Source organism: Arabidopsis lyrata, assembly GCF_000004255.2.
Source record: "Arabidopsis lyrata subsp. lyrata unplaced genomic scaffold ARALYscaffold_1, whole genome shotgun sequence".
NCBI lineage: Eukaryota > Viridiplantae > Streptophyta > Magnoliopsida > Brassicales > Brassicaceae > Arabidopsis > Arabidopsis lyrata.
The window spans coordinates 17327010-17354245 of record NW_003302555.1 but is presented as its reverse complement, the minus strand read 5'-3'; the positions used below and the strand labels follow the sequence as shown (position 1 = coordinate 17354245).

General features: G+C 33.1%; 5 protein-coding genes and 1 long non-coding RNA gene across 9 annotated transcripts; 2 read left to right on the top strand and 4 right to left on the bottom strand.

The window, feature by feature from the left end:
- Nucleotides 1-919: 919 nt before the first annotated feature.
- Nucleotides 920-3083, bottom strand: LOC9327250 (transcription factor MYB8). Its single transcript, XM_002891142.2, has 3 exons — nt 2705-3083; nt 2085-2214; nt 920-1620 (listed from the first exon to the last, which is right to left on the bottom strand). The coding sequence occupies exons 1-3, from the start codon at nt 2835-2837 to the stop codon at nt 1275-1277; spliced, it is 609 nt and encodes a 202-aa protein (XP_002891188.1). The 5' UTR covers nt 2838-3083; the 3' UTR covers nt 920-1274.
- Nucleotides 3084-3713: 630 nt separating this feature from the next.
- On the bottom strand, nt 3714-7579 carry LOC9327249 (uncharacterized protein At1g04910). Of its 2 annotated transcripts, none has more exons than XM_021012966.1 (9): nt 6889-7579; nt 6675-6812; nt 6489-6577; nt 6133-6330; nt 5530-5734; nt 5270-5437; nt 4974-5141; nt 4224-4414; nt 3714-4130 (listed from the first exon to the last, which is right to left on the bottom strand). In XM_021012966.1, exons 1-9 carry the CDS (start codon nt 7282-7284, stop codon nt 3974-3976), a joined length of 1710 nt encoding a protein of 569 aa, XP_020868625.1. In that variant the 5' UTR covers nt 7285-7579; the 3' UTR covers nt 3714-3973. The 2 variants fall into 2 exon arrangements, with proteins under 2 accessions (XP_020868625.1, XP_020868626.1); XM_021012967.1 differs by having other exon boundaries at nt 6892-7515.
- A 1250-nt stretch (nt 7580-8829) lies between these two features.
- LOC9329943 (uncharacterized protein At4g06598) lies at nt 8830-11584 on the bottom strand. The gene is made up of 5 exons (XM_021010807.1): nt 11324-11584; nt 9855-10427; nt 9632-9707; nt 9386-9512; nt 8830-9298 (listed from the first exon to the last, which is right to left on the bottom strand). Exons 2-5 carry the CDS (start codon nt 10406-10408, stop codon nt 9123-9125), a joined length of 933 nt encoding a protein of 310 aa, XP_020866466.1. The 5' UTR covers nt 10409-10427; nt 11324-11584; the 3' UTR covers nt 8830-9122.
- A 1042-nt stretch (nt 11585-12626) lies between these two features.
- Nucleotides 12627-16099, top strand: LOC9329942 (ran-binding protein 10). Its single transcript, XM_021013736.1, has 10 exons — nt 12627-13190; nt 13487-13633; nt 13716-13802; nt 13949-13994; nt 14368-14444; nt 14526-14688; nt 14854-14922; nt 15010-15069; nt 15382-15468; nt 15611-16099. Exons 1-10 carry the CDS (start codon nt 12799-12801, stop codon nt 15884-15886), a joined length of 1404 nt encoding a protein of 467 aa, XP_020869395.1. The 5' UTR covers nt 12627-12798; the 3' UTR covers nt 15887-16099.
- Nucleotides 16100-22819: 6720 nt separating this feature from the next.
- LOC110224577 lies at nt 22820-24511 on the bottom strand. Its single transcript, XR_002329078.1, has 4 exons — nt 24433-24511; nt 24241-24357; nt 23530-23810; nt 22820-23086 (listed from the first exon to the last, which is right to left on the bottom strand). It is a non-coding gene; the product is annotated as an uncharacterized LOC110224577 (long non-coding RNA).
- Nucleotides 24512-25516: 1005 nt separating this feature from the next.
- Nucleotides 25517-27166, top strand: LOC9329941. 3 transcript variants are annotated; one of them, XM_021010957.1, is made up of 5 exons: nt 25826-26079; nt 26276-26381; nt 26487-26513; nt 26674-26840; nt 26929-27166. In XM_021010957.1, the coding sequence occupies exons 2-5, from the start codon at nt 26279-26281 to the stop codon at nt 26971-26973; spliced, it is 342 nt and encodes a 113-aa protein (XP_020866616.1). In that variant the 5' UTR covers nt 25826-26079; nt 26276-26278; the 3' UTR covers nt 26974-27166. The 3 variants fall into 3 exon arrangements, 2 of the variants coding, with proteins under 2 accessions (XP_020866616.1, XP_020866615.1); XM_021010956.1 differs by lacking the exon at nt 25826-26079 and having other exon boundaries at nt 26183-26381; XR_002329117.1 differs by lacking the exons at nt 26674-26840; nt 26929-27166 and adding an exon at nt 25517-25597 and having other exon boundaries at nt 26015-26079; nt 26276-26604.
- Nucleotides 27167-27236: the final 70 nt, after the last annotated feature.

The following is a 27236-nucleotide window of genomic DNA, read 5'->3' as shown; positions in this document are numbered from 1 at the left end:
ACATGGATACAATAGATAAGTAGGACTCTAATTAAAACGCTAAAGAATCCATTGTCATCATATATATATCCGGCATGCTATTTTTTAAGATCGCCACTTAGTGTGTAAACCGTTTCTATGACAACAATTATATGATTATTGGTATTTTTAAAATAACAAAAACTTTAAAAATTAGGCCACATTCCTAATAAGAAACATGTGGATTTGGTGAAGAACGGCAGGTGGGAGATAGAGAACTTGATCTTTAATTTCAAGAAGGATATTACAAAGGCTGAGAAGAAGCTTGAGCAAGGCGAGCAAGGCAAGAAGAAGAAGAAATGATTTTAAGAGTTCAAGTTTTCAATTTTTTTTGGTTTTGTCTCACAAGTCATGTCTGACTTCATTATTCTTGGATTTTGGTTGATTGTCTGATCGTGTTTTTTGTTTTTTTGGATGATGCCATATTGACTCTTGCTTCTTGATTTTTGGAGTTGGTTTTGGTTTCGGTTTATGGATTTTCAATGTCAAAATCAATTGGTTGGTAAACAAATTCTGATTAGGTTTCTATTTGTTTTGTTTAAGCTTTTTTTGCTCTCTATTTAACCTTAGGTTTGAGGGTAGCTCCCGACCTGGAAAAACTTTATTTTAACATTTCTAGACTAGTTACCAAACTTTCAAGATTGTTAGTTTTTGTTATTTTAAAAATACCAATAATCATATAATTGTTGTCAAGTCCATTACAAAAGATAAACTTTAAAAATGAGACCAAATCTTAAATTTTCATAAAAATGAGGTCTATTTTTGCAATAACAAATAGATAAAATTCAAAATTTGAGATTAAATCTTAAAAGTTTGGAAAAATGAAGCCTACTTTTGTAATAAAAATTATTTTTAGTGCCTAATTTTAGTACTAAAAATCTTTAAAAATTTGGAGGCCAAATACATTTGTATATTGGGTATGTGTGGCGGACCGGGCCTAGATACAATAGATAAGTAGGACTCTAAAAACGCTAAAGACTCCATTGTCATCATATATCTCCGGCATGCTATTTTTTAAGATCGCCACTTAGTGTGTAAACCGTTTCTATCACTTGGACAAGGAGCTAAACTAGTGTGTTTGGTGCACACAACTTCAAAAAAAGAAACACCTTGTTTTGAAGTTAATAATCATTAAATAACCCGTTTAGCCGTTTGGCAATTCACACAAGGTTAATGTGATCCCAATTTACAAACACAGACGTCATGCACAACCCACGAGCTAGTTACAAGATCCGATCCAACAACGCGAGGCGGCCCTACCCGAGAGTTAGGTCCAAGTTTAGCTCCTTGTCCACGTGATCATAACTGTAATCACACTCAACATTTAACCGTAGATCCTCGTCTATAGTTGTACCGCTCGTAGAAGCACCGTTTTCACATGAAGTCTCCGTTTTTAATTTAATGACACCGTTATGATCAGGAAACGTGGACTTCACATCTTCGTTTCGAGTATGAAACGGTGTCGTTTTGGATACGTTGATCGAACGGTGAGTTTTTGGGTCAATCCCATGGCTAAGAAGCTTTCTCTTTACATGAGTGTTCCAATAGTTTTTAATCTCATTATCTGTTCTTCCCGGTAATTTCCCAGCTATCAAAGACCATCTGAAAAAAAGAAGACAAATTCCAAAAGTGAGCAACACTGGTTTTTAAACCTGGTCATCCGGTTATGTTAAACCGGTTATTTATGTGGTTTTGTCAAATCGGATCTGCTTGCATATAAACCAAATTGAAGAGAAAACCATTTATTTACTTTTCTCCAGTGTTTTCAAAACCGGACCAGACCGGCCACTTGAACCTGTTCGACCGTGACTTGAATAACTATCCGATGTTGGTTATCACCAAAAACCGGTATTGGAAAGACTCGCAAAAACCGCTAAAAAGTCGGATAAAACCGGTGAACGGTTCGGACCAATGACCCACTAAAACCCGGTTCTTCATTTTTTCAGTCTTTCACCATTGTTTTTACCTTTTATTGTTCATAATTTAAAAAAAAAAAAAAGAAAAAAAAAAGACTTAATTTTCTCTTAAATAAAAAACTCAATCCCGGCAAAGAGAAAGGAAATTACTTGTTGCCGAATATACTATGAAGTTTAACAATGATTTGATCTTCACCATCAGTGAAATTTCCACGTTTAAGATCAGGGCGAAGATAATTAATCCACCTTAATCTACAACTTTTTCCACACCGCAACAACCCTACAAAAAGTAAAAGAAAAATACATTTTTAAAAATCATTAGACCAAGAAACCTTTTTTTTTTTTGCTAAGTGGGTAAATATCATATAAAATGAAAAGGTTTGGAATTACATGTGCAATACCTAAAGTTTAGTTTCTTGGCAAAAATTAGGATAAAAAACAAGGAAGTAAACAAAGAAGAAACAGATCTTCAAAGTAGGAGCATTATATGAGCCATAGGCTCATAAGATTACGGAACTTTCATCGGTGCCTCCGAGCATTTATAGAGTTGATGACTTCCCTATCGATGATCATGAAGGCCGCAGCAGGTGCAATGTGATTCGAATTGTGCAACATGTTATTCCTCTGCTTCCAGGTTGCGTAAACAACGGCTTGAGTAATCAGCTTCCTCAATGTAGAAGGAGCAGTAGGACTTGTCCTTCTGATCCAAGATAACAGCTCAAGAAATCTTTTTTGGAAACATAAAGAAATCTTTTTTGGAAAAGAATTACCGGCGGATTTAGGAAGAGAACGCCAAGAGCCTTCACCATTAGTACGTATGTAATCAATCAGAAGTTGATCTTCTTCTTTAGTCCATGCTCCTTTGTTTGTGTGAGCTTTTTCACAACATGGTGATCTTCCCATGATGATGATGATGATGGTTACATGTGGGTGATGAGACAGAGTGAGAGTAGGATCTAAAGAGAGGTGTTATAAAAAGGAAGTGACTTTGACCAAGTTGGTGTAATGTAATTATGTATCTTTGTGTTTTGTGGGTGAAAGAGATTTGGTAGGTTACCTTCTTTTTCTTTCTTGCCTTAGATTTTTTTTGTCTTTTTATTTTGTACTAAGAGAGGGGTTTGGTGGGGATATTATTTAGATGGATTTTGTTTTTGTTACTTGTGATATGGATGAATTATTTTTGGTTTTATGAATGTTTTATGTATATCTTGATTCTTTTGTGTTTTTAACCTTCTAGAAGGGAAATGAGTGGTAGATAAACACTGAAACAACTCAACAAGATCCAAATTGCATCTTACCTGCCTTTTTGGCACTATCTTCCTTTCCTTTTCTAGAAGATTTATTTTCTTTTGACAAGAAAAAAAAATGATTTTTCTTATGTTCTTTCTTTGTTTAATTTAATTACACTCTCCTAAACCTTGGCATACTTTTACTTTATTACTAACACAGCTACTAGAAAACAAAGTTAAGGGTTAAAAAATTGTAAGAAGCAAAACAAAAACAAAGAGACAAAAATTTGCTAAATAGAATTACTCAGAACAAATTCTTGCTAAAGCAAATTTGGGGTATGTATCACAACTCTACAGATTATAATTATCTTATTGCATTTTATATTGTTCTGGTCATTTTACCTTACACCAAAATAAGACTAAATCCTAAAGTTTCTTCTCATACCCTATGATAATTTCTTTCATAATTCTGACTAGAATTTTCCAATAACAATATGTAAAACATAAATTATTTGCATCTTATACGCAGTGTTAGATTAGAATGAAACAATTCCAGAAGCCATTAGTTTGATTATCAATAGAGATCAAAATGTGCATACAATAGAACAGAAGGGAGAATGGTCACTAGTGTTGAAAGAATGTTATGTACACAAAAATTCATATCAAGAAACAACATACTAATCTTAGATTCCCCAAACTTTTGAGGGGCAAAAAATGCTTATACATGGATCATGATACAACATATATAGATAAGTTACATGTATGGTTGGAGTCATAAACAATTATAACACTGAACAGCAGGAATCCGGTTTAAGCTGGATCAGTTTGAGGTTCAGGATCAGGTTCTTTACACATGCAATCGGGCATGGGGAACGTATAGAGTGATGCAGCGGGTTTCCTTAATTCGACTCCCTTTGCATCATTGTGTCTAAGCATATCTTGCATTTGTTTCTTGAAGTAGTCCCATCTACAAAAAAGAAACCACCCAAACCGAAGAAAATACTTTAAAGGCAGATGAATCTATGTGTTTGAGGTCAAGAGTTATTAATGAATCAAGTACCTAATGCTTGGTTTATCTAAGAGCTGGACTAGTTTCCGCTTATCGGGTTTGATTGTCTCCGCGTGGCCTTTGTAAAGGTAACGACGATGACCTATCAAGAAATGAGGGAAGTTTCCACCTTGAGTGGATACAAACACTTCACTGTGGAGGCATACTGTGTAATCCAGTGCAGCCAATCTTGATGAGTGTCCCTAAAGTTTCACAAATACAGCAATTTGTTTATATCATAAAGTTACCTTTTTTTTTGAACTAGAATATTAGATAATGGTCAAAATCTTTCTATTCCAAGGGCATGTTATGGAAGAGCCCACAGGTTTTATGAGCAATTGCTTTAAGAACCTAACGCTCCTAACCTAATAATAGAATCATTCTGATTCCTACCAACCAGTGGACAAAAATTTCTCTTTCCTATAAACACGGCTTCTAAAAAGACAGCACTCTATAAGCTAACATAAAACCATTTAACATTCTCACCAAACTCTGGACATCAATGTTTCCCCATCATTATTTGTCTAAATTCCCTCGTTTGAAATGTGAGATAATTCCTATCAATTAAAATGAACCAACCAAAATCTATCCCATTTCTCACAAAACAGTTGATAGAGCGAGGAGAATGAAACAATTCATGAAACTACCATACTCTAGCCTATCAATCAAAATGAAACAGCCAAACTCCATTCTATTTCTCACAAAAACAATTTAAGCATCTTAAGTCACAATGAGTATAGACATTGGAGTTTGGTTACCTACCTTGAACGGAGCAAGCTCCTCTGGAGTAGCTAGAGTGTCCTTGGTTTGGAGAAGAGGAAACATCTGCCTAAGAGGAGCCATATATTTGTCAGCTTTGTAAATGTTTCCCGCAGCAACGTAAACCAAGGTGCTATTGTTAAAACCCATGCCCCTAAGCATCATTCCAACCTACAGAGTTACCAAAAACGTATCAGTTCCAATAAACTCTTTTATCCCTAGAGTTAGTTGTGATGTAAAGTCACTAGATGAACTGGATTTAAGATTTCAAAGGAGGCGGGGCAGTTTTTCAGTGATACCTCTAGTGGGGTTAAAGGGCATTTTCCATCTATGCGGTTTGCACCAGGCCTAATTACTCTGCCTCTCCTCCTGAACTTTCCTTTCCACCCTCTTTCCCGGGCCATGTCCATTTCTAGCTTCTCCGCCTTCCCAAAGTCATATTCGCAACACGAGAAGGCAACCATGTCCTATGGAAGAGAAGAAAATTGAGATTATGAAAAGAGGGAAGTAGGACATAGGAAGTAGGAATTGAAGAAATGGGTTGGCAGGAATTCTATACCATTTCAAAGCGGAGATGAACAGACACATATTTTCCTCCGCTCTGAACACTCTTCGTAACCATCCTATTGACCATTTTCTCTGCAAGTAGCCGTATGGGATCTGCAAATCTCAATGCTTCAAAGTTTGCTAAGCATCTGAGTCCTTGAATGTGTGCGGGAACTGCATGAGCTAACCTGTTGGAGAATGGTGCAACACGGACAGCCCTAATGAAAGAAGCAAAGATAAAGTAAGAAATCAAGGGATAGAGCTCTCAGTTACCAAAAACATCACATTATGGAGATTGATAAGTACAGCCTCTAGTATATTTCTACAAACCCTCACACACACATTCAGCCTTTACGTAGTAGTCATATACTTACCCTTAGAAACAAGCTTATCAAAAGCGAATGCTAGTACTCTATGTACTACCTTACGCTATCAATCATTTCCTTTTTGCATGTAAGCTTATCGTGTATTCAATTCAGTAAGACCTTATTAAGTATTCACAAATTCTAAGAAGAAATGCAGGGACAACAGAAAAGAACAAACACACTGAGAACCAACCATTTCTTTTAAGACTGAGACATCTAGATAAAAGAAAAATGTCAGTGAATTTGCATACCCCAAACGCAAAAGTTGTGGGAGCACCTTCTGGAGATAGTATGCTGGGCTCGACCAAGCTTTTAATCTCAAATTAACAATACTGCTTATATTGTAGTTGTACCGCTCAAGTATATCTTTTGGGAGCTCTTTCACTACATTCACATTCTTACTAAGAGCATATATGAAGAAGTCTTCATCAAATATATCGCCAAATTTGCTGTAAGACAAAAAACAGAAGAAAAAAGCAAAAGGAAATATGTAAGTAAATCATGCAACTTGATCTGAAGATTGCGGATATTTCTGTTATTAAACTAATTCCATGAGAATGAGTGATGAAAGTTTCAAAGGCAGTATAATTAGAAACCAAATAGTAACCTGGAATCACGCCATACACTGTTCAAGTGAAAAATCGGAATGACAAGAGTAGCATTCAGCAGTCCAGCCACAGCCACTGCATCACATATCTACATCAAGACGCGAGACATACCTCTCCAATCAACAAAACAACACAACTTCACTAAAAACAAAAGCCAATCTAAAGCCACAGAGAGTAAAACATACTGACAAGCGTTGTTGATTCAATCCGCCATTCGCTTCAATAATAAAATAACCATTCGAATTCGATCCCGCAGCAGAAACATTAGTACTAATACACGGTTTCCATATACTTTTAACTCTTGGCTTCCATACTTCCATCAACTACATAATCAACAACAACCCATTAATCCCTCAAATCATCACAAAACAATCCATCAATTCACACATTAACAATTACCACATTATGACTAGTTCCATTAACATCAGCCTCCATCAAAGGCCAAAGCCGTTTAAAAACCTTAGGACTCCGATACACCGAACCAGGAGGACCACGACTATACACAATCTCAACACCATGACCTAGATCCAACACAGTGAATCCAAAAGATCCCATAAACAGTAACATTCCAGCGATATAGAGAAGCGGCGCTAACAACAAGACACCTTTCCTCCTAAACACTATCGAAAAGAGTAAAAACACAAGTCTCTCTCCTAATCCCTGCTTATAAACACCTCCTCCGGCGAGTGATTTTCCTCTACTGTGACGAATCCGAGGCGAAGAAGGCGGTGATGGTGATGAAAGATTGATTCGACCGTTGCTATTGCCGTTACCTAGACGGCTAAGGCCGTGCATGATCTGAAATCGATTGAGGTAAACCCTAGAAAAACACGGAGATTGATTTGGAAAGAGAAGGTAGTAGTAGTAGCATCGTGTGGTAAGCTTTGTTGTAGAGTATGAACGAATTTTTTTTTTTTTTTGTCACAAAATTTAATTTAGAGAAGAAGGAAAAAAAATGGTGGAGAATTTTCCCGGAAAATGAGAGAAAGAGAGAAAGTTTTTTGAGCTTTTCGAGTAAAATTAACGTAATCACGTGAAGAAAGCAGTAATGCCGAGAGAGAGTGGCGCGTGAGATTTGGACTTTTTTGAGTGGTCGTTTTTATTTATTGACAAATTAATTTTGCTAGTGAAGCTGGGCCACTAACCACACTAATCCTCGCGCCAAAATCATTAAAAACAGTGACGGTTTTATTGTAGTTGTTGTGGATTATTTTACTGTGGTAATTTAATGGGGTAAAAGTGTTTGGGTATTTCATGCTAGATAATGTAAATGGTCAGCTTGATTTAAGAGAGTAAAAACAAAGAAAACCGATGTAAAAATTACAAAAGAAAGCTAATTGCTTGAGTCTCAAAACAGTTTTTTTGAAGAATTACAAGCTATGAGCTTGCGGTCTTTTTTTTTTTTTTTTTGAGATATCTTTGAATCGACAAGGTCCGAACAATAGTCAAATGAACTTAACCACTTTACTAAAGGCACATCCCCAGCTCTCAGTCTATTTAGTTCTCGAAATTAAAAGAAATTTTGTTGATAATTTCACTCATCTATTCACTGATTTTTGAAGCATTATTCTACATTTCTTGAAAACGAAGAATTATATTGTTATTTTGGATCTTTTTCTCATGAATCTATTCAAACTTTAAGAGTATTCATGAAACAGTTCATGAATTATTGACAAACTAAAGGGAACGGTTCATGAATTATTGACAAATTAAAGGGCATGTATTGAATTAAAAAATTTATATGATTTGGTTTTTCTTTACAATCTTCTATTCAAAAAAAGATTATCTTTCCAAATCCTATGTTATTGAAAATAGAATTTATGTAAAATCATTAAAAATTATGTACAATCTTTTGTTATTCAGTCAACTAATTATAAATGTTAGATTTCCAAAATGTTTATTATCAAATAATATATAAAATATTCAATATAACCCTTCTTAATCGTTGTCAAATTTGTAAAGTTTATGTATATAATATATCAATTGAAGTTCTCGCGACGATGGTCGAAGACCATTTTATTTTATTTTGAAAATATAATGTATATGACCATAAAATCTTTTAAAATCTGTATGAGAGTTATATTTCATATTATTTTTTTACTTTGTAGGATTAATATGCACTTTTTAGATGAAGGGTACAATTGAAATAAAATGGCGGCTTGAAATATTTTTTTTTGTTACAAAACCTAATAAATTACTATATTTTTTAATTCTGTTTTTTAACATTACTCTTTTTTTTTTATTGACTGGATTATAAAATAGTAAGTGTAACTATATTTCTTTTTTTTTTTCTTTTAATCTACTAGAATAGGTCAGAACTTATATATAGATAAAAAAAAATTGTCAAAAAATTATTTATTCATATATATAATAGATGAAATAAGAAGAATTACAAATTATGACATAACATGAAAGAAGTTGTTTCTTGACAATAGATTCTCTACCATCCCATAAATAGAGAAATGCAATAGAGGGGGATATGGGCAACCACATTGTGATGTACATAATGGTGTTTCTTTAGGTATTCATTCAAGAATACAAACATCAATAGTTCACCTATGTTGTATGGACATTAAGATAGAGCAAGAAGAGCTCAGCATAATCTGAATTGTAATGGATCCATATTTCCTAAATCATATTGCCAAGGCTGCAAATTGGGAGTCTGGTTCTTGTGTAACAGGTGGTTGATATTTGTTGTATCGATTTTGTTGTATTGCTTGCACTTGTTTTTGGTTCTGTTGTGGTTGTTGTTGGTGGTGTCTTCGAAACTGTAGATTTCCTATCTCTCTCTCAAGCAATTGCTGCTCCACTGTATTAAGCACCCAAAATCAAAATTTCACAAGAGGAAAAATAAATGCATTTTGATCCATTTTACTAGTGATTAAAGGTTAAATACCATGTTTAAGCTTTTGGATTTCTGCTAAACTATCCATACGTTGTTTTAAAGCTCTATTTTCCATGCTAAGCATGAGTAACTGCTGATCCAAGTAGTGAATGGCAGATGACATTTCACATCCTTCAACCTGTTGAAGAAAAATCCAACATATATAACATAACTAATGTTTAATATATATTAGTGATCTCTTGATACTATTAATGGAATTAAAGAACTTCAAGAAATACATGAGTCTTGAAATATTACTTGTAGCACTTGGATGGTCCTTTCAAGGTCTGATATGTACTCAAGCCTTCTTAGACGTGCCCGATGAGCATTTTGACTGCATTTTGATGATTTTCAAGTTAAATAAAATTGTAGATTACTAAACCGCATTAGAAATATGTTTAGCAAATAAATTTTTGGTTACGCTATAGTACTCAAGATAACAAATAATTAACTAGTAGATGATAAAGATAAGACCACTTACTGTTTGATACGTTTCGAGTCAGTCTTTGATCCAGGACCATCTGGTTTTGTGGAAGTTCCTTCTTTCATTTTGCTTACATGTTTCTCAATGGATTTCGATGTTGAGGTACCTAATCTATTTACAGCTCCACATGACATATTTCTTTGGAGATTAGTTCCATTTGCGGTAGACAAATCCCATCCTAATTTATTGTGTTGTTCATAAGAGTTGGACTGCCACAAATCATAGTTCTGGAATTGCCAAAAAGAACCAGAAACATGATTTTTCATAAGCTGATCTTCCATTGAAGGCATTAAAGCTGAGTTCAAGTAAGCAGCTGTGTCACTAGCTGAACGTCTATGACCTTTGTTAATCTTAGGTGAAGCTGGCTCACTTAGGAGCTCATCTAGCCAAGCTGGTTGGTCTTCTGTGAGAAGATCATCTAAAGAAGCACTATGGTGGTGCATATTATTAGGAGGAGAAATATTATTTTCCATGTTTTTTTGGGGAATTCGTGATTGTCTTCCAATGAATCCGAAATTTCCCGGGTTTGACAACCTGTTTAAATCTTCCATTCTTCAAAACCTAGAAGGTCTGAGCAAAACATGTTTAAGAAAACCAATCAAAGAGTGCTTTAATAAACATTCATCAATTAAAAAAAGGACAAAACCAATGTTGTTGATCTTGCTCCAAAAATTCAAACATATTTCTTTTACTAATGATTTTCAAATATTAGGTGATTTTGAAAATTTAAAAGTAGGATTTTGTTACTTATAAGTTATAACTATGATAAAATGTAGAAATTACAGTAATTTGTAGATATTGTAGTAATGATTACAAACAATAATGAACAAATTTTAGCAAAAATAAAATAAAATAAAAAATGAACAATAGATCAAACACTACAAGAAAACATTTGATCTCAAAAATTTGTAGTGGATGCTCAAATAGGATGGAAATATGACGTTTGTTTTAAGTTCTTTTCGATTTTTCAAAAACCAAACAAGAACTCAAAAACTGAGTTCGAGAAAAATCCAAAGTCCCATTATCATAAAATTGTAGTTTTTAAAATGGTTTTTGGATTTTGGATTTTTGTTTTTGGTTTTTAGTTTTTGATTTTCTTGGTTTTTGTTTTTGGTGTAGATTTTAGTTTTTTCAAAACTTGAATAGTTTAGTTTAAATTGTTTAGATTTTGGTTTTTATGTTAGAGGATAATTTGTTTTTTACAAAAAAAATTAAAAAACGAAATGAAAAATGTGATCGATGGTTTTTGAGGAAGAAACTCCAAAAACATGGATTTTGGTTTTCTTTGAAAAATTGTTAAAACACTCAAAAGCTAGATTCCCTATTTTTTTTGGAAAAACTTGTTTTTTTCAAAATCTTAAATTGCTACAAAATATATTTTGGGAAAAAACTAAAACCAAAAACTAGTTTAAAAACCACAACCATTCAAGGTCATAGTTTCTTTAACATAGAATTCTCCAACTTACTTGAAAAGACGAGATTTAGGAGACGTGTGATTATTAGACCTTCCACGAGGAGGAAAATGGCATCTCTCGCGATGGAATCTCCTCCCGTGTGGTTGGTTTCAATCACCCTGATCCTTCTTAGAATGCAAAAACAAAAAAAAAAAAGCAATAAACAATCTCTCGATCACTAAATAGAGGAAGATACCATATTGAAACAACCCATGTTGATGATTTCCACTGCGTGTTTTTCGTGAAAACTACAATTCTTGTCCTTTGCTTTATTTGGTTTATTCTTTTCTCCGTTATTTCTGCACTTTCACTTTCCCATAATAGCTCCACCATTGGTTTAGTGGTACACAATAGTCAATACTACAATGATTCTTCCATTTTACATTCATCGAATTTGAATAGTAACCTCTATAATGTTTTAGCACTAAAAATACAATTTTGAGTAATCCTAACAATTTACCAAAAAAACGAAAGATAATTCTAACAAAGACACGTGATTTATCTACCTGCTTCTAACAGATGAAAAATCAAAATATTACTCTCACTATCATATATGAGATTGACAACGTAATGATGTGGGACAATTTTTTTTAATTAATAATCTTTCTATTTTAGTAATTATATAATTCAAATATTATTATGTATAAACTAGTAGATATACAAAAAAAAAGAGAACTATGAAAATCTAAAGAGAAACTTTGTTAAATATTAAGAAAAATGATAAGTTTAAATGTTTCATAATTTGCACTTTCAACTCTAAAGCTGATAATTTAGTACCAAATGTTAAACCACATCCGTATAACATTGTCTTTGTAGATTCTGTACCATTTGGATTTTCAAAACTTTTAAAATTGAAATAATGTTTGATAATTTTCGATAATGCGAATTCTGAAAGAATAAAGAAGTGGGGAAGTGTTTCTATTTTTTCCACCGGAGTTCGACTCCGCTAAATCGCGTTATCTCGCATAATAAAAATTGACTATGGAGCGAATGTTGTCGATCCAAAAACAGTAAAAAAAATAAAAATTTGATCAACACAAAAGACAAAAAATCACATACAAACTTCATTGTTCTCCTTCTTTGATTTAGCGACTTGGGGACAAATAGTTCGAGTGCAAAAATAAAATTTGTAATTATCCAATGAATAATTAAGGTATACCAACTTTTTTTTTAATCGTTTGAATGCAAATATTCCGTTCGTAAAAATGATCATACAAAAAAAAAAAAGTGTTGTCTTATGAGTTATGAAAATAGCTTTATGAAATTTATTTAGAAAAATATGAAAAAGAAAAAAATAAGTCTAACAAATACCGAAACTAGCGGGTCACTAAAATAAACAACGGATCAAAAAAAATAATCAAGAGAAGAAGAAATCTCAACAAATTCTCTAATTCAGTGTTCTTCTTATATACTCCAAAACCTCTGAGCCCCAAATCATCTTCAAAAATCTAGGGTTTTCTCTCTGATCCTAATCGGAACCGAAACTAATGAACTCTTCACCGCCGCCGGCGAATTCCGCCAACGGCGATACAACCAACAACGTCGTGAACGGTCAAGATCTGAACTTAAACTTCTTGGACAAGATTCGTCTCTCCGCGACACGAGATGCGAAGGAAGACGAAGGAGAAGATTTACCGACGGAGCTCAACACGATCAATAGCGCCGGCGGGTTTCTTGTGGTTTCTCCGGATAAGCTTTCCGTGAAGTACACTAATACGAATCTACATGGTCACGATGTTGGTGTTGTTCAAGCTAATAAACCTGCTCCGATCAAGTGTCTTACTTACTACTTTGAGATATTTGTTAAAGATTCTGGGATTAAAGGTCAAATTGCTATTGGTTTTACTAAGGAAAGCTTCAAAATGCGGAGACAACCTGGGTATAGTTTGTTCTTCCATTGTTTTTGGATCCAAATTGTGTTTCCTTTACTGATGTACTGTGTATTGGTTAGTTGTTATAGAGATTTAGCTTCTTGGATTAGGTTGTGTTCTTTCTGGTGAGTTTCGTTGTGGAGGAGTGGTTTAGGGAAGAATCTGAATTCGAAGAACATTGCTTCTTGATTCTTGATTTTACGAATATGGATGATAGTGCCTTTGAAAGAAGCTTTATCTGTGCCTAATAGTTGGATTTGAGGTTATGTGGTTGTCTGATTTATTGATTCTTTTGTAATGATAGATGGGAAGTGAACAGCTGTGGCTATCATGGGGATGATGGATTCCTATATCGTGGACAGGGGAAAGGTGAACCTTTTGGTCCAAAGTATACAAAAGATGATACAGTTGGCGGTGGTATAAACTACGTTTCGCAAGAGTTCTTTTTCACGTAAGAAATAAACTGTTTCGTGTGTTTGCATCCACTTTGTCTGTAAACCTGATGACATTTTTGATTATTTTGTTGATGCCAGTAAAAACGGAGCTATTGTTGGGAAAATCCCTAAGGACATAAGAGGTCATCTATTCCCTACTGTAGCTGTACATAGCCAAAATGAGGAGTATGTTCTCACTCTCTCTTTGATGATCAATACCAATGCCATCATGTATCTCCTCTGTTGGCTGCTTTCATTTTGAGTTCCAAAGCTTCACATTAAAGTTGTATAAACAGGTTTACACAATGCATTTTTGCCTGAATTTTTGGCAGGGTATCAGTCAATTTTGGGAAGAAGAGATTTGCTTTCGATATTAAGGTAAGAGAAAAAATCCTTTCAAACATGGTTAATTAGGTCTTATGGCTTTATACTAAAGTAAGGATGCTGTAACCATGAGTCTATAGCTATTGAAATATTATAATAGGTATGCCTCATGTCCGTTCTTGGTACCGGGGTTACGGAATCTATGGCAATGGTTATCTTTGTACACTCACATGCTATTTTACGTGTATCCTCTACTATTCCTGTGTAATTAAACCTCAAACACTTGGGTCCTCAAGTTATAATCTTTAAAAACTGAAGTTTTAAATACTCGAGTTTTAATTTTATAATCTTTAAATTTTATCTCCATTACATATTTGTTTGAAATTAGGTTTTGACGAGAGATGTTACCCTCTTTCTGTATTATTAGGGATATGAAGCAACAGAGAGGAATAAGCAACAAATGGCTATCGAAAAAATATCCACACCTCCAAACATTGGTTATGGGTAAGTACACTCCTTCCCAGCAGTAACAGATGACAATGGATTGATGACGCTTTATCTAAAGTTTTGTTTCTTTATCATTAGGCTTGTAAAGACCTACCTTCTACACTATGGGTATGAGGAGACACTCAATGCTTTCAACCTTGCTACTCAAACTACAGTTCCTCCAATTCATATAGATCAAGAAAATGCTATTGATGAGGATGATTCCTCATATGCTTTGAAACAGAGAAAGAATTTTAGACAGGTATTGAACTTGTATCTATCTGGCTACAGTTTAACATATAAGACATGTTATCCTCTAACTTTATTACGCTTGTATCTGGCTTTTTTTGGTTCATATTCAAAACCATACCAAATACTGCTTTGTTTAGTTACTTTTCACTGATCCATTCTTTATTGGTGGGTGTAGCTTGTTAGGAATGGTGAGATTGATACTGCTCTGGCGGAACTCCGAAATTTGTATCCCCAAATTGTACAGGTGAACTGAGATTTCTTATCGTATTGTTAAGATGATCCACTTCACAGGATTGTGATATGAAGTCTTACCCAGCTGTACCTACTGCAGGACGATAAATCTGTAGTTTGCTTCCTCCTTCACTGTCAAAAGTTTATTGAATTAGTACGGGTATGCTCTTCATTCCTTATCCCCTAAATTTCATGTTTTTAACACTTATTAGAATGAATTTTTTGTAATTAAGGAAGCTTGATGGATTTGGTCTTCCCATACAAATTAGTTGCTTGAACTGTGTGATGGACTTTGGTGCTAAACCATAACTAATGAAAAAAAATGCGCAGAACCTATAACGCACTGGAAACCATGTATAAATATTACCTTAAGTTGGTTCTCTAGATTATTCGTTCTTTTTTCACTTTCACATCTATGCAGATGGGGCTAATTCTCTAACTATATGGTTCTGGAAAAACATGGCATAAGCAGGTTGGAAAACTTGAAGAAGGTGTGAAGTATGGCAGACTCGAGTTAGCTAAATTTGTTGGGTTGACTGGATTTCAAGATATAGTCGAGGTACCGATGTCTCCTTCAACATTACTCCTTTCTCTTTCAAGCAAGATCTGGTTTCTGAGAATTTGTATGTATTACGTTCAGATACAGAGACTATCTATGTAGCTGATCGCTTATGAACTGTATATTCTTGTTGATTATTCAGGACTGCTTTGCTTTACTCGCGTATGAAAAGCCTGAGGAATCATCGGTCAGGTATTTCCTAGAAGACTCGCAGAGGGAACTAGTGGCTGATGCGGTGAATGCAGCAATACTATCAACAAATCCAAATAAGAAAGATGTGCAGAGAAGCTGTCACTTGCAATCCCATCTAGAGAAACTGCTAAGACAGTTAACCGTGTGCTGTTTGGAAAGGCGGTCACTGAGTGGAGACCAAGGTGAAACATTCCGGCTTCACCATTTTCTTAACAACAACAGATAAAGAAGATGAATTTGGCTTAGGCGCGCATATATTTTGAAAACTCTGTTTTTCTATGGTTGTTATCATCATAAGTGGCTTTTGTTCATACCTGTGTGATATTATGTTGAACTTTCCATTCTGTAAAGAAGAAAGTTTTTAAAAAAAAAACGTTCGACGTTAAAACAATGGGACTTGCATTTTTGTGTTTCTTTAAAGTTTAGATGATTCTCAACATTCATGATTGTGTGTAGATATCGAAAGGCTAAGTTGGCGTTCAGTTTCAGATTTTTCGGGTTTACGGATACAAAACCCGTTGGGATATTTTAAGTCTTCGGGTCAGGTTTGGTTCGTTATCTTTCGGGTTTGGTTCGGTTTGGTTTATATATGTTACAATTTTCACGTTTCTTCAAAATAATATGGGTTGACTGATTTTTCAGCCCTATACTAATTGCAATCTCAACTTTTCAACCCAAACTTTTTGTCTCTGAAAAAACCACCATAAAAAACTTTAATCTCAATAAAACTACACGTACTTTCGGATTTGTTCTTAAAACTACGCCTCCAATTGAACCGATCAGTTAACCGGTAATATCTAATCCGGTTTGATATACCCAGAATTTTGACCAAAGTTAATCTGACTCTATTTTAACCCAATTTTGACCCAAAAACAAATATAAAAGAAAACAAATGTACCACAAAATAATAAACAATTAAAAATAATAAATTAATTTTACCAAAAAAAATAATATACCACAAAGTAATATGAAAGTATACCACAAAATAATATGAAAGTATACCACAAAAAAATATATATAACAAATTTTTGGTCTATACTTTTGTTTATATAACAAAATATACAACAACAAAAAATATACCAAAATAGACCACAAATTATTTTTTGTGCTATATTTTGTTATAAAATTTTGGTAATATAACAAAATATACATTTTCTTTTTGGCAATCATTTTTCGTATAAATTCATTTTTCTTTTTAAAAATTAAAAGGTTGGTTATATATATATATATATATATATATATATATATATATATTATTGTGTTTTTAGAAAGAAAAATGACTTTTGAATTTATAAAAGAAAAATGATTGCCAAAAATAAAATGTATATTTTGAATATCACCACAAATCAAAGTACATAATATCACCACAAATCAAATTCATTTAATCATTTATATATATATATATATAATGAATTTGGTATAATATATATAATTCAAACACATTTTTCTTTTTAAAACCACCATATATATATATATTATATAAATATATATATAACCGACCTTTGAATTTATAAAAAAAAAAACTGAATCTATAAAGAAATATGAATTTATAAATATCATAATATATACTTTGATTTGTGGTGTTTAAGGATATATATATGTGAGTTTTGCATATACTTTGAATTTCATAATATACAAAATTCAAAGGTCATATATTATGATTGCCAAAAAAAATTATTATTTTAGTTTTTTGTAATATTACCAAAAGTATATGCCAAAATTTTATTATATAATTCTTTTGTGGTTTATTTTTTTTAATCTTTTTTTTGATAAAATTAAGTTATAATTTATTATTTTAATTGTTTATAAAAATAAATAAATAAATAAATTTATTTATAGATAAAACATTTTTTTCTTTTATATTTGTTTTTGGGTCAAAATTGGGTTAAAATAGAGTCAAAATCGATTAATTTTGGTCAAAATTCTGGGTAAGTCAAACCGGATTAAATATTATCGGTTAATTGATCGGTTCAATTGGAGGCGTAGTTTTACGAACAAATCCGAAAGTACGTGTAGTTTTATTGAAATTAAAGTTTTTTTTGGTGGTTTTTTCAGAGGTAAAAAGTTTGGGGTGGAAAGCTGAGATTGCAACTAGTATAGGGCTGAAAAATCAGCCAACCCAAATAATATATATGGAATTTGACCATATCCAATAAAAGCCCAATAATTAATAAAAGGAAACCATACATATATATTGATCATAATTAGCATTATCCCACATCGGTTGTAAAAGCAAAAAGGAGTTGAAAATTTTCTTATAAATAGTTAGACATGTAGAGTATTAAACATATATATTTTGCCCATCCTTAGGTTAAAGGCATCAACATCCTCGAACGAACGAGGGAGTGTAGATGCTTAACGGGTGAAGGAGGCAATATCTTTGAACAAACAGTTGATTTTAGAATTCCAACAACTAAAGGTGTGGAGAACATACAGTACCTTTAGTCGATGTACTTCTGCAATCAATTGTTCATTCAAGGATATTGTATCCTTCAACTTTTGAGCGTCAAAACCCTCTCATTCAGTTCGAGAATTATTGTCGCATTCGGTCTTTTGATTTATGCACGCAATTGTTTGCAAGAAATGTTTCTTGTGAATTTTAGAGTTTTTTTTGTCTCTCAATTTTCCTAAAGATTTTAAACCATCGGCGACTTGAGTCTTGCAGATGGAAAAGTTGATACGACGTTAATCTTGTTGTTTGGGCATTGAGAAGTCATAAGTGTGAAACTTTATTGAACACTATAAAATTTTATTGTTGCTGATGTGCGATAAATTTTGCCTCAAAGTTTTACCTTAGAGACCACACGTTAACTACAAGTGCACAGTAAATCTTATGTAGTATTTAAGGATTGAATCCCATAGAGAGAAGATATTTAAACGAATCCATTAGAAAAGAGTATGGCTAGGACAAATCAATATAACGGGGGTTGGTTTTGGTGTAACGACTAAACTAATAAGTTAATAAGAAAGCAAGTAAATCATAAGATTTATTAATAAGAGACAAACGTTGGACATTCAACGGATCACAGGGGGTTCAATGATCTTTCTAACTATGTAATACTAAGATTAAGTTTGTTTACTTCCAAGTCTCGGACATACGAAACACTAATGATCGGCTAACCCTAGGTTTTAGAATTAGTCAGCTAAAATCCTTATACTCTGTTACTCAACTCACGCAGGCAATGATCCATATATCAAAGCAATAAGATCAAGTTCGATTCTAGTCCATAAAGCCCTATAACTAAGTAGTGTGTGCTTGTTATAACAAGGTACACATTCGTAAGCTAAGTTCGAGTGTAAACACTTGTGATCAGAGTTAGTTCATGAGGCTACCTACATGCATTAAGAGAAAGCTTAACTAGAAAGATGCAGTGTAAACGATCAAACAAAACCCTAGATATCACCACCTAAACGATCGATCATGTCCCCCCTATGACTAGCCCTTTAAACCCAACTAGAAAACTACTCTAGCATGGTTAAGTGATAGAGAGCGGAAGCTAAATAATGGACGAGAACACAAGATCTCTAAGAGAAGTCGGATTCACGAACGGATCTTGCTTAGAAAGTCAAAACTTGACGAAGAAGCAATAGAGATAGGGTCGAGATCGGTTCCAGGGAACGATATCGACGGGATTTTGCAAGTCCTCCTTGCAGGGCTTGAATACAAGCTCTTAGGGTTGAGAGTTCTCCTCTCTAGGCTTTACACAAAGCTCTCTTAAAACTAGTTTATTCAATAATCAAAAGCTGCCTACAATCCAGTCTAGAGGCTTACTTAAATAGAAGACATAAAACAAAAACCCTAACATAGTTAAGAAGCTAATAAATAAAGGCTCATATGTAAATAAAGCCCATAAGAATGAAATACTAAACGAGAAACAATAAAGAGGCCCGATCACAACGTAGACCATCGACGGTGTGATCGTCGCAAAGATGCGCTGCATCATTAAGGAACTCATCAAAGTAAGGTTTGATAAAATAATAAGAATAAGATGAATAATAACTGAATAGGGTTTAGAGATTACTTCTTTTATCGTCGAATACAAGAGGTAAGACTTCACCTTATAGATCTTTAAGAACAAAGATTAAAAAGTAGGGATTTGGTGTCCTTAAAGCCTTGGATCTAAGAGAGAGATGGTTGTTGCGCTTTTAGGCTTCTTGGTAAAGGCACAAGGAAGACGCATGAAGAGTACACCCTCTTTTAGGGTTTAGAACAAGTATTTATAGGTCTCAAGAAGTCGGTAGTCGGTTTAGGATATTTTGGGTAAAACTACGTAGTTTCATTTAATTGCTGGGATAAGGCTTCAGAACGGGTACATGCTCCATGACCGGGCTCTAGATTAGACTTCACACCGGTCCCGTGGGCTGTGACCGGTCCCAACTAGCAGCTCTCCACCGGTCACACTCCGATCCTTGTGACCTATTTCGGACAAAGCTTCACTCCAATGGGCACTAAAAATGACTGTTGATCGTATGAGTCTAATTACAGTTTTCCATGGTCACTGACTTTTCTAGCTTTCCATAGAGTCTAAGAACTCTCAGTTTGGTGCACGGGAAGGTCTCCAATGGAAGAAAAACCTTTAGAGCTTTGAATCTGTCCGAAAACACATTTTGCTTGCCTTTTGGTCTTTTTGGCCTTAGAACTTGTAAAACCTTCTTGACTTCATAAATACTTGAATATCGTCTCTTTGACCTTGAACTCATACCAAATGCTTCCTAAAACATAAGAAAACAATAGCTAATATAGATAAAAATAAGATGTTATCATTTGCGCTCCTTAATTTCTGTCCAGTTATTTTTTGTATTACATTTTAAACCATCCATATTTTCCTAAATCAATTTTCAGAATGAAAAATAATCAATATGCTTAATGTAAATGTGAGTATCTATGGTTTAGTAAGTAAAAATTCATCAAAAAAACAATAAATATTTTTAGAAATAGTAATAAAATTAAAATGGAAAAGTAAATGATGAATCCACATGATATGTTGATTATAGTCATGACATATATATATCCTAGTGGTTTGTACTAATGTTGTGATTTTGCTACCACCTCTGTTTAAGTTCTGTATATTGTGTGTCAGTGTGTGTGAGTTGTTGACAAAATGAAAGATCCTTTTATATTTAAACTGGAATTTTTTTTGGAAATCTAACATTTACTTTGTTAATAATCATGAACCGTTTCATGAAAGCTCTTAACGTATAGATAGATTCCTCAGAAAAAATCCCAAAATCTCAATATGATATTTTGTTTTCCATGGTAGAGTAATGCTTCATAAATTTAATGAATAGATGAGTGAATGGAATTTCTTCCTTTTTCGAGAACCAATGGAACGAGAGCTCATAGCTTGGAATTCATCGTAGGCTCCGTCAAAGAACGTTGTGAGAGTCAAGTAGTTCTTCATCATAGCATTTTTGTAGTTTCCACCTCTTTCTTTGTTTTAGCCAGAAGTATACTGTAACCTAGGAAAAGCATCTTAAAAACTTTTTTTTTTTTGAATACTAGAAAGTTCTGGACCAAAACCCGTAATCCCTCCAGACCCGAAACCATAGCATATAATATTAGTTTCGTCCCAAACGTCACTTAAACCGGCGATCTCATTCGCATCTGAAATACTGCAACTTTGATTTTTCACAGAAATCAAGTGACCGGTGATCTCTTTCTTAATCAAGTTGACCACTCGCACTATCTAGCATGAGATACTCAAACTACTTATTTTTATCAGCCTAATACTAGATTTGGAGAGAGGCTTAAGTCGTGGTTGGTATGGTTTTAATTCCAACATCTATAGTATCCTTTATTCATCGTTAATTTCCTATTACACTATTATTTATATTGTAACGCTCCGACCGTCCCTACCAGTGGGCCCCACATCCTCTCTCGGGCCCATGGGCCTACCCCTGTCCGACAGCCGGTCCGCTACGTCCGGGAGGCTTTAAAGACTTGTTTACCGACCTTACAAATCACCACATGATCTTTCTCTGTGTTTTGTCCTCACTCATACAATTCCGACAATCACTTCTCGGAAGGTCACCCATCCTTAAACTACTACAGCCCAAACACGCTTAGCTGTGGAGTTTTCTCCGGACGTTTGACCGAAAACATAATAAGGGTTTATTACCAAACTACCCACTAACTAATACACTATCTCAAAGTCTCGTCTAATAAAAAATGGCAGTTGTTAGGTTTTAATTTATAAAGGAGGAAGCCACGTTTTGCGTTTAGTCGAAAAAAAACCTCAAGTCTTCTTCTTCCTCAATCTCTCCACCACTTTTCAAACCTTCTTCACAGTCTCTCTAAATCAATCCTCTTTATTCTCAAATCTTTCAAGTTTGATCTCTAAATTTCCAGAAAATGAGCAACGATAATGTCAAACCCTCATTAGTTTCAGATCAAAGAAGATCTAAAATGGAGAAGGGGAACTGAACATATAGAAGAAGCTTGGTGAGCAAAGAAGATTGGGAATTCTGGAAGATAAGATGATAAAGTATGCCAAAGTGATATTATCTCAACTTATAAAGAAGTAGGGAAGTATAAATCCTAAAAACGAGAGGGTATCAGATCTACATCAAATATTTAGATACCATTCGTTTTCTAATGTTGCGCTAGATTATCTACATAGACTAATAATAAAAATTCCAATGCAGTAGACGTTGTACTTTGTCATATGTTAGCACGAGGTATATATTTATGAATATATAGTTTTGATATAAAAAAACTATGCAAAAATTTGAAACCTTTGCGAAGGTATATTTATAAAATTGGCTTTTGATTTTATTTATCAAAACTAGTTGATAAATATATATTGTTCTTCGTGAAGGTATGATATCATTATCTATTTTTGATAAAAATACATTCCCATGAAGTATAGCTTTATCAACGACACATATATATATATATATATATTTACTAACCTGGCGACATGAGAAAAGTGGTTGATACCTTCCCAAGAACAATATATTGGCTGCAATTGAGTTTAGAACATTTTGTATTTTCAGCTTTTAGAGCATTTTTGCGATAGTGTATATGCATTTATGGAATATATATCATATTAGTCTTAAACCCCGTACTACGTACGGGTCCAAAATGTATTATATGTATTTGTGTAATATAGGTTTACTGTATTTTAAGATCAAGATTATGCTTATACGATTTAACAAAGATAAAAATGTTTAGATGTTTAAACATTTAATAATACGATTTAATCGCGAAAGTGGAAACTGTTTTGAACGGTGATGGAAAAAAATGAAGAGTAAGTTAGATCAAATGATTTGGAGAAATCTCAGCCGAATCTTTTGTTTATTTAGCTTCTATTATACAAAGTCTGAATAATTGGTGTGATGCTGGCGATTAGAGGCTTGACGGGAACCCACTTGCTGCGAGTAGAGGCTCGAGAATATATGATCGTTTGAAAAACAGCAAGAGATCCTGCCAAATCAGACAAACTTTGGTAAAAATAATAGAGTTGAAGTAACCAAAGAGTTTGGGAAATAAGCTTAATGCATAAATGTTAAATAAAATTGTGATAACATTATTGTAAAAAGGAGATATACTCTTCACAGTGATGATTGAAATATGTATTTAGCATTCCAAAAACCATAAGAAATAAAGATTTGGAAGTTTGAAACGATAAAGCAATATTATGGCTACTTGATAGAAAAAACAAAAATATAATACGAAACATACTTAAATGGAGATGCAACAAACCTGCAAAATTGATAGTATAAAATATTGTTAAGTAATTGTAAGAGTAGTTAATACTCTAAAGAGCATCGAGTTTCATACTTTGGTTTTGATTGACAATACAATTTTAGTATACATGGTTCCATTGAATCTTTATCAACAGAGAAAGAAAAAAGTGACAAATTTACCTTAATCTTTGCTCTTATTCAAAAATGTTTTGTGCTCCAACGATGCAACAAATGATATGCATATACTATTGCCATTGTGTTGAGGTGAAGGGTCTTTAAGAAGAGTCATCTCCATGGTAATGTCATAGTTAGTGAAAGCGTAAATTAATAAAATGCAAATATAATAAGAGACCCACTCACTTCGTTTGACATGTTTATTTGCTATCTCTGTAAACGATTACTTTTGATTTGAAAAAACATTCGTACCTATTGAGCTGGAGAATGGAATTTAGAATATGAACCTACAAATCCAAATAAATTCATAGTTATGACGACTAAGAAAAAAGTGTGAAATAGAGAATTTGATGAACATTAGAAACGACAGTAAACAAACTAAACCACAATTGAGAAATTCGAAAACAGAAATTGTAAATTTAAAGATTTTGAAAATAGATGATTTGATGAGACTTGTGATTGATGAAACGATGATGGACAAAGTAAACCACAATTGAAAATTCTGAATACATGATTTGTAAATTGAAAGATTTTGAAATGGAGAATTTGATGAGACATGCCATTGATTGAACGATGATGAATAAACTAAACAATAATTGAGAAAATCCAAAAAAAAAACAGAATTGTAAATTGCAAAAAGAAGATAAGACATGCGATTGATGAAACTCTAAACTATCTAGATTATAATTTTGGTTCCTCCATAGTGAAGAATCATACCTTTTTGCCATACGTTAATAGAGAATCTCATGTCTAGATATTAGAGCTTTGATCTTCCATTCCTTTTTTGAAGAATTTAGATGTGAAACATGAGTATAATCCAGAGGCATCTTCCAACTGAATTGATAAAATCAGAATTAGTATGAGTTAAAGAGAAAAAGAAATGGATATGAATAAAGTTTAAGCATTTACCTGGAGAGAATTTGAATTGTAGGTTTCTATGGCCACCACAAGAAAATAAGAAGGAGAGGAATATAGAGAAATCTATAATAACAATATTTGAGAAGTGTTTTTGCTGACGTGTCGGACTCTCGGCTCTTGTTGAGCCCTTGATTTTGCGTAATTACTTAAATACCTTCTATTAAATTAATTCGAATATTAATTAAAATTAAAAAATTAACTGACCCTAAAATATAAAAATTCGATATATTTTACATTTAAAAAAATAGTAATATTCTTAAACACGAAAAAATGAAAAAATAAATAAATTTGGATCAAATGTAGTTTACATACCTTTTTTATGACGGTTTATCGTTCGACCAAGAACATCCAATGATTAATCTCCACCAATCTAATCATGGTCGTGAGTCACATACAATTACGTCGGAGAAAGGATTGGTCGTGTCTTCTTATTTTCTCTTCCTTTTCCGTGTTTTTTTTTCCTTTTTGGTTCTTTTTTTTTTCAACAAAGGATGTGTCTCATAATTAATCGTTTAATTATATTTTTGATATATTAATGGTAAATTTATGTTGTGATAATTACAAGCCAATTGTTTTTAAAAGTAAAATTTACTTTTCTAAAATATATAGATATTGCCGATAATATCAAAACAACTATCATATATTCTTTAAATTCACAAATCTGATAAAATAAAAGAAACTTTCTTTTATATTTTATACCGATAATGATGGTGTATCTAAATAAATGTCAAATATAATTGTAAATCTAAAAAAAATTATGTTATTGTTCCATTTTTTAACAAATAAAATAAGGAATATTTTTTTATAATTAATATCCATAGTAGTTATTAATTGTTTTTAGGAATATTAATTGTTTTGATAAAGATTTGATCTAACACAATATATAAATCTTCATTTCTTGTTGTTGTAATTATCTTCAAAAATTAAAAAAATTAGATCGTACACCGCCTTTCAGTTTAATATAAATACCTTCTGTAGGTTTCACTTTCAAATCATAACTAACCCCATTTTTTTTGCTTTTTTTTTTTTTTTGCGTTTTATTTTATTTGGCTTTACACATATGAATTCATGGTGTTTATGTATTGTTATAGGTTACGGATGCAACGTCGTTAAACAATTCCAGGACAATTAAATTGTTGATTCAATCGAACATATGGTGAGTTTTTCACTTTAGTACTTTCATGTTTAATATTTAAATTATGTTTGGTGTATTGAGAATTCTATAAGCTTTCCCATAATATTTTGCGAGCAGCTTAGATTTCATATTCTTCACTAAAAAAAAAAGAAACTTTGATTTTATATTTACCATATTCTTCACTAAAAAAAAAAGAAGCTTTGATTTTGTATTTACATAATTTGATATCAGTTTGATTACTGGTTCCATCATGATGCAAATTACGGCCTCTCAACAACCCCAATAGACTATAATCGTTGGGAACTCTTCTTTTTCTCTTGCTTCTCTCTGATTATCTTTCACCAGGAGTCTCAATTATTATTATTTCTTTGTATTGATGCGATCAGAAGTTTTATCTCTTTTTTTAAATAATGATCTCTTTATGGATTTTTCATTTAGGTATGAACATGGTTTGTTTCACGGGGTGTTTCGGTGTCTTGCCTTGAATCAAGGCGTGTAAAAACGTAAAGCTTGCTTTTATCTATCTTTTTTTTTTGTCACGTCTTTATCCATCTATGTAACGCTTAATCATCAATTATTATATTAAACTTCAATAAAGGCTGGTGTACCAAATTCATGGTTTGTTTTATCTGATTAGTGTACCAAATTCAATTGGAACTATATCAGATCCATGAAATTATTGATTATTGATACATGCAGGTTATGTGTGATCCTTATACACCAGCTGGTGTTCCAATTCCAACCAACAAGAGGCACAACGCTGCTAAAATTTTCAGACACCAATCGTTGCCTCCGAGGAGCCTTGGTATGCTCATCTTCTTGTTTTTTGGCTATACATATTATTTTCGTTACTATAAATTCTAATAGTGTTTGTTTTTTTAAACGATTGTATGTTTTGGATGAATGAAAGCAACCACGATGCATGAAGAAGATTCAGGTGATGTTTCAATTGATCTTTTATCTTTAATTTATCGATTTTCTAATTTTACAAAAATGTTCTCACCGAGTAGAATATACTTTTGAGTTTTGAGTTAAATCTTTCACAGTGTTGTGGATTAGCAACGTTTCAAGCCATATTAACTATTGTGTTGTGGCAGTTCGAAAGATTCATATAAATTGGACTATTGCTACAAAAAAAAACAGAATCACAGGTTTAATTCTATCAAAGGAGATAAAGCCTCTTATCTCTACTGTCTTTGAGGGTAAAGATGCTAATGTCATCGCCCACGGAGCAAGAAATTGCGGAAAAACATATCTCCTACATGTATTGAAAGCAATCCCATTAAGGTATTGATTATCAGACATGATACTATAGATGAAAAATGCTAATTATTGTATCGCATGGTTTGTAGGGAAATGATTATGCTCTGACGCTCAAAGGAAGCAGACACCTTTGACTGTGTCTGCTACTTCTAGAAAACAGACAGTGCTAAGGGGAAATGTGACAGAGAGAAAAGACTAAAATCAAAGCAAGGTAAATCTTTCAGAAACAACTTTGTATCAACTCTAAGCCTCAATATCCATGATATACCTGCATCTGCTCTGTTGTTCAGTTTTAGAACATCAAATAATGATGATTTTTTTTCTCAATGTTTGAAAGAAACTGTTCCGCGAAGCAAACGATTCAGTGAAATGTAAAAATAGTATGTTGGAAAATTTA